Below are 7275 nucleotides of genomic sequence, written 5' to 3' on the forward strand. Positions count from 1 at the left end.
CTAATTAATGGGAATTTTTGGACATGTTAATTTATTAATAAAATGTAGTTTTTGCCTTAAATAAAATGTGTGAAATATATAAATAATCCGGTTTTTAAATAGGATAAATGGATAATAAATCTTATCCAAAATAATAATTTAATTTCAAAATGCTTTTGGCGCCAAAATTCAAATATCGTTTTGGCTCCAAATAATAAATTTACTAAAATACCCTTTTATAAAATAGTTCCTAATTAATTAATTAGGAAAATACGCATGAAAATACGGGGTATTACACAAACTGATTCTTTTCTTTTGCTTTGGGGCTTGCTTTGGTGTTGTCCCTGTTGTTTGCTTCCCCTTAGCCTGAGATGTTGAAGTTGCTCCAGATTTAGCCTTCCCTTTCTTAAGGCCTGATCTGATTTACTGAACTGAGCTGAACTGAACTAAACTAAATATTTTATGAGAGGAGGAAATTGGGAACTGAACTAAACTAAACTGAAGCTGAAGAGAATAGGCCCTTAGTCAGTCTACCTTGACATGTTTGTGAATTGTGCCCAAACTATTGCCATTTGCTACATTTCATAGTCTTAGATCTCTTCCCTTTGCCTACTCACCTTCTTCTCTCCTTCTGTTCTTAGTAGGCCTCCATATCCCTATTTTCATTGGTGGTGGACCAATCTCTTCATAATGGCTATCAAGCCATTGCTCACATCAGGTCTGCCTTTGATGGTGTTTGCATAGGTGAGCTTGTACCTTTGGACTGAGTACCACTCACTGATGTACTTTCTAGGGTCATCATGTGAGTGCAATATTGCCCTCATAGCATGTTTACAAGGCAATCTAGATATATAATTGTCATGCATTACACACACATGTTTTATCCCTAAGGTTCACAGTAAGAACAGACCTGTCATCCAAGACTTCAAACTATCCATCACCAGATTTTAAGCACTTACATGACCTAGACTCAAGCCTTATAACTTGAATCCTCATCATGATGTTAGGACAAAAGTCATCTCTCCAACCTTCACAAGCTTCTCTTCTAGTAACCATTCTTACCATAGTCAACCTTCTAATACCTACATTCAAAGTTAGGAAAATATATTAGCATGTGTTTTAGTTGCCAAAATTAGTAATCATCAACTGAGAGCTTGATTAATGTTGTTACCTTCAAGCAAGGTCAACACTAGTCTGCATCTATCTACTTCCAAAGTAGAATTGAAGCTTTCAACAAAGTTGGAATTGTTGATATCATTTTTTATTGTTGGATTGAAAGCATGCTTTGTCCAAGTTGATTGTGGCCCAACATCTGTAAGCCACACCAATGCTAGAGGACTTGCCTTTTGTAAAGCTGTCATAGCTTTCTTGAAAGTGAATGGGTTATATGCCCCAGCAGCTTTCCAAGAAAGTTGGAACATCAACAATCCAGGGATTTGGCCCTTGAAATTCTTCACTAAATGCTTACAGTAGTATCCTCTTCCCACTTTTAGCCATTAAACAGTTAAGGCTGGATCAATTCCCTATAAAAACAAAGGATTGTTATTATCATCCATACAAAGAAAAGCATATATAGATGATGTCAACTGTGTTACATTCTCTCTATCAGACATTATGCACCATTCATCACCCCTCCCAGAATCTTTTAGTGCATTCTTCAAATGCCAAATGAAGAATTTCCAGCTATCAGCATTTTCAACACCCACAGTTCCCAATGCAACTGGAAATATCTCAATTATTTCCATCTATGGCTACTGTAGAAAGCAACATACCACCATAATTACACTTAAGATGGGCTCCATCAACTTTAATCAAGCTTCTGCAACCAGCTTTCAACCTATCTAATACAGCTTAAAAAGCAATAAAAATGTCGCTGAACTGTAGAGGCCTCTCAAGGTGGGGTCTGGTCCAATCAACATTAGCAATAGAGTGTGGTTTAAGATTTCTGATAATGATGAGTGTTATTTATGGCACTCAATTGGTTCTTTTTAGGGTGAATTTTATGCTATTTTATAGCTATTTTATCTAGTTTTCCTTAGTTTTATTTCTTATTTCTTTAGTTTGTGCTTTTCTTAGTTAGTTTTCTTTTTATGTATTTCTTGGTTTATTTTATTATTTTCCCTTTTATTTGCTTGTTTTCGTTTATTTTTCAGGTTGAGATCGTGATCCAAGGATTCTCGAGTCTCCTTCCCTCATTTCACATCATTTTGGATGCCTCTTGCTTGCCATTTGGAGCTCAAGTGTGATGGAATACAAGGGTGAAGTTTATGAGTTGGTGCACGCATGCGGTGGGGGCACCATTTTGGTGTTGAACCCACCGTGGAAGCCATTTCAAGACTGCCTACCTTAGTGTTCATCACCATCACCAAGACAAGCGCACGAGGATGAGCAACATCGGAGAAGAGAAGGAGCCACCCTGCACCCAGGTGCAGGGCGCCTGGCCATGGCGCGGTCGCGCAGCCTGGTGGTGCGGGTGCAACTCCCTGTGGCGCGGGCGCGCCTCCTGGTGCCCTTTCCATACCCAGTTTTGAGCGGTCGCGCTTCTTCTCTTGCACTGGCCGCGCCTTTCCGGGTCTTTTTGGGACGATCTAACCGATTAATTGTGATATACATAGTTTTTCCTTCTATTTTTATGGGGAGAAGATTTAGAAGAAAATTTAAAATTAGTTTTAGGTTAGATTTTTGGAGAGAGAAACTCTAGATTGTTAGAGAGAGAAACTTGAAGATTAATGGTTGATGATTGAAGATAGCTACATTTCCTTTGATTTTGTTCAAGTTTGTAAAAATTTCCTTTCCTTTAATTCAATCTTTAGTTTTGATTCAATTTTTTTTGTTGAATGTTCAAGTTTATTGATTGTTAGACTGATTTGGTTTGATTTCAATTGATGAAGATGAATTTGTTGATTGATTTAGTTTTGATCTTAGTTTTCTTGATGAATTGTGAGTAGTTTCCTTGCTAGGGTGATGGTAAAGCATATATGATGTGATGGATTGATGTAAATTGGGGAATTTTGATGGAGTTGATGATGTGATTAAATTGGTTGTTTGATTATGTGCATGTGTGCTTTGATTGAAGAGTTGCTAACTTTGATTGATGCACTAGATTGCATTGTAGGTTCACATTGATACGGTCCATTGATTTGTGTCTTACATTTGTTGATTGAGGTGATTTGTAAGGTTCCTAGTTAGTGTCTCTCGTAGTTGGCGCTAGTTTGACCTATAGGAGATTAACCTATCACTCTCTCTCTTGATGCATAATCGAACTTCCCTTGCATCATTCGACTTAGTCAACGTCCAACCCCAATTTTCCATGTTCATTGCTAATATATGTGGATCCTAAACCCTAGTGTTTCATTACATTGATTTCTAGTTGATTGTTTAGTTGTTTAGATCACACACAAACACCTTTCACCTTCACTCCGGAATAGCTTGACTTCGACAATAGAGACCGCACCATTCCTTTGGGTTCGACCCTTGACTTGCCATTATATATGTATGAAGGTGTGTCGAGTTTTTACAAATTTTGTTTTGGCATAGAAAAGTTAGTCCAACGACCTAGCTTCTACCTCGTTGTCAGACAACATCATCATACATTGGCAAGTGTTTATATGACTCATCATGGCAACCATGTATTTCTTCTAAAGCTTTTGTCTTAACTCTGTATAATGTGCTCTGTGCCATGTCAACACCTTATCTCTTCCACAACAATTCATTCAAGGACTTAGCAGGGATGTCGTTGTTAGCCCTGATATCATCCAGCAACACTCTTTTAGCCCACATCACATTCACCATAGGGTTCTCGGTCTCAAGTCCCTGGCATGTGTGCTCTGATTACTAATGAGTTTGATTGCTCATGTAGTGTCCTCTAGTAGAACTGATGCATGTAGTATCCAGTTACAATGTATGTCTGAGCATCTTGCTGCATATATCTTTTAGTACTAGCATAATCAACAGAAATAGCAAGCCCACACTGTATACAATAATCCTTAACAACATCTTTGAGGTGTTGTTTGTCAACAAAAAGCTGCCATTCCTTCAAAACAATTTTCCCAAACTCCTCATCCTTGTAAACTTCCCCATTGTTATACAGTTTATTCAAGTAGTTATCTTGCTTATCCTCACACTCAAATTATGCTTCCTCAAAAGGATCATAGGAATCGTCAACCATAGGGTCATATTAATCCTTGGATAGATCTTCCTCTTCATCAAGACTCTGACTATCCTCATCATCCATATCATCATCAGACTGCTCATTTGGGTTATACCCTTCTTCACCCCCATCTTCATCATCTCCATACACTATCAAAGCTGTCTCAACAGTGTCTTCACCTAAACTGCCTGAAGTTCTCATGTTCTCACCTTCACTCCCAGTTCTATTGTCATCCAATTGCTGCACAATGTTGATATCACTCTCACCTCCACTTGTACTACTAATTACAATACCCTTTCTTTTAGCACTAGTTCTAGGCATCTTCCTTTGGAAAAAAGTTGACACTCTAGATGACTTAGAAGATTCATTGAGTCTTGAACTACTGTTACTAACACCAAATCCTCCAACATTTTACAAAGGTGGTACAATATTATGAGAAGATGGTTTAAGTTGTGTGTCTTGGATGATCAATTCTGCAGGAGCTATGTATTGAGGTTGTGTGTCTTGGGTGTTAACAACTTGCTCGGTTGCTCACCTTCCCAAGGGGTTGGGAAAATATTGAACCAGTGTTCTAATGCATTTCATCTCCCTTTTCCCCTTCCTCTCCCAGACACGCACTGTTCCTCTCCTTCTACCTCTCACACCACCCCTCCCTCTCACACTAATCCTACCCATACCTCTAACTCTTTCCCTCCCTCTACCTCTACCTCTACCTCTACCCTCTTCTTCCAATCTCTATTCCATTTCAGGCGATGTTTCCTCAAGATCATAGTCAAGCACTTCAGGTTCAACTACTGTAGGTTGTTTACCCACAGCTGTCATATGTCTATCAAAGTCTTCGTTACTTACAACTTTAGCTTCTACTTATTTAGTCTTTCTCTTCCTAGGTGTAACTCTCTTCCTAGGTCCAATAACTAGAGGCCTCACAACTTCAGGCTCAACCATTAGCTCCTTACCCACCTCAGATTCATCCATTGGAAGCTTTCCCTTCACCAAAGACCTAGCAGCTGCTACCACTTTACTATCTTTAAGACCATCCCCAACTCATATGTAAATTTCTTTTTTGTCTGGCAAGTTTGTAAACATTTTCATCAAATCATTGTCATTTTCAAGTTTGACATGGTATACATAATTGAATGTGGGATTTTTAGCTGTCTCTACATTATTTTCCTTTGCGTTTTCCAAATACTCTACAATTAGGTCTATTAGATAAACCTTATTAGTATCCACAACCAAAATAGGCACATCTATAGCCCTGTATTGAAATTATAACACTACATTATCAGCCATTCTACATCAATCACAAAAATGAACACAAGCAACAACACTTGTTTAAGATTCATAACCCAGACAGATAATATAACAATCAAACTAAACAACAACTTTGACAAGAATTACAAACAATTCACACATCTAAACCATGAAAAATAACGTCTATATCATTTAATAATATCGATTTGACATAATAAACAAGCATAATTAACAACATTACATACATCATCCATACGAAACCAAAAAACAGAGCATAACACAAATGTAAGCATAAAACCACAAACCTGACTTTAATTTACGCTCCAGTTGAATAATGTTCACCAAAGATTGCATCCACTACAATGTTCGACAATCCAGAATTTTGCCCCAAACAACTGCAATTTTTTTGGAATTAATCCCTACAAATCCACAATACGCTTTAGATTACCCTAAAAATCACTCCAAAAATATCTTCGACCTCTAAACAATTAAACAAAAATACGAAATTTCTAATCCTAGAATTTTGTCTCCCACGCAAATTTCAGGCTTTTTCTGCAATCAAGCTCAGAAATTCGTATTAGAAGATGAAATAAGGGAGACAATGAGTTAATATGATTAGGCATAGTTGGTTGAGGGTAGTAAATAGGGCATGTAATGTCATTTCAGGTTTTTTTAAAGGCTAACCATGGTTAAAGAATTAGTTAAAATCATCATTAAGGTTGCCAATGTATTAATAAAGCTAATTAAGGCTTACCATTAATCATCATAAGATTAATAATGTGGAAGTCTATTCTTCCCATTAGGGGGTAGGAGTACACGTGGGGGAGGGGTGCAATGAAGAAAATCTTATGGCTAGTGGGGGTGTGAGTTTAGGAGAGGAAAATACTCAATTACTTTCTGGGAAGGGTAGAGGTTTATGAAAAGTCAAGATTTTTAAAGAAGACAAAAAAGAAAATATGAGTGGAAAAGTTTTGACAGGAAGTAAAAGGGGAGAGAGGGAGATGGAAGAGGGTGGTTATGATGTTATGATGGTGGATGAAACTGATCAGATTGACCAAAATAAAAAACGAAAGGTTATGACTCTGAAGCAAAATGTGGCAGTCCCCACACCATGGGCTCTCGGTGATCAATGAATTACATCCTTTTGTGGAATTGTAGAGGTTTGGGGAATGCCTCAGCGGTCACAGCGCTTAAAAATGTTGTTTTCTTAGAAAAACCCCAACTGATTTTTTTTATCGGAAACGAGATTAAAATCACATGAAATGGAAAAAATAAAACATAAGCTGAATTTTAGCAATATGTTTGCGGTTGATTGTGAAGGCTATGGAGAAAGAGAAGTGGAGGGCTGGTGATGATGTGGAAGGTAGCCTTTGATATTGAGATAAAATCTTACTCCCTTAACCACATTGATGTGTGGGCAATGGTGGAAAATTCTGGGAAATGGAGGTTTACAAGGCTATATGGTCATTCGGAGGAGGAAAATAAGTATAAAACTGGGCTGTTATTTGAGATGCTTTTTAAATATCATATTGGGCCGTGGTTGTGTGGGGGTGATCTTAACCTTATGCTTACCTCAAATGAGAAGACAGGGGGAAGGGATTTCAACAATGTAGAAGCTGACATTTTAAGAAGTGCTATTGATTATTGTGATCTTGAGGACTTGGGGTATGTAGGACACGACTACACTTGGACTAACAATAGAGGTGGGGAAAAAAATGTGCAAGAAAGGATAGATAGGTTTTTTGCAAATAGGGAATGGAAAGACATGTTCAGTGGTTCTTTTGTGTCTCACCTTTCGAAACGAAAGTCCGATCATCTACCTCTGCTGCTGTGCATTAGTAAGGGAGTTGGGAAACAAAAAAAGAAAAAAAAGAAGGCAATATAGATTCGAGGAA

The 7275-nt window shown here is 37.7% G+C and overlaps 1 protein-coding gene across 1 annotated transcript; it reads right to left on the reverse strand.

Annotated features, from left to right (window-relative positions):
- Window positions 1–909: 909 nt before the first annotated feature.
- LOC145600582 (uncharacterized) lies at window positions 910–1724 on the reverse strand. The gene is made up of 3 exons (XM_081656467.1): window positions 1538–1724; window positions 1151–1465; window positions 910–1061 (listed from the first exon to the last, which is right to left on the reverse strand). Exons 1-3 carry the CDS (start codon window positions 1722–1724, stop codon window positions 910–912), a joined length of 654 nt encoding a protein of 217 aa, XP_081512593.1.
- Between the last annotated feature and the right edge of the window lie 5551 nt (window positions 1725–7275).

Source organism: Chenopodium album, chromosome 21 (genome assembly GCF_948465745.1).
Source record: "Chenopodium album chromosome 21, dcCheAlbu1.1, whole genome shotgun sequence".
Taxonomy (NCBI): domain Eukaryota; kingdom Viridiplantae; phylum Streptophyta; class Magnoliopsida; order Caryophyllales; family Amaranthaceae; genus Chenopodium; species Chenopodium album.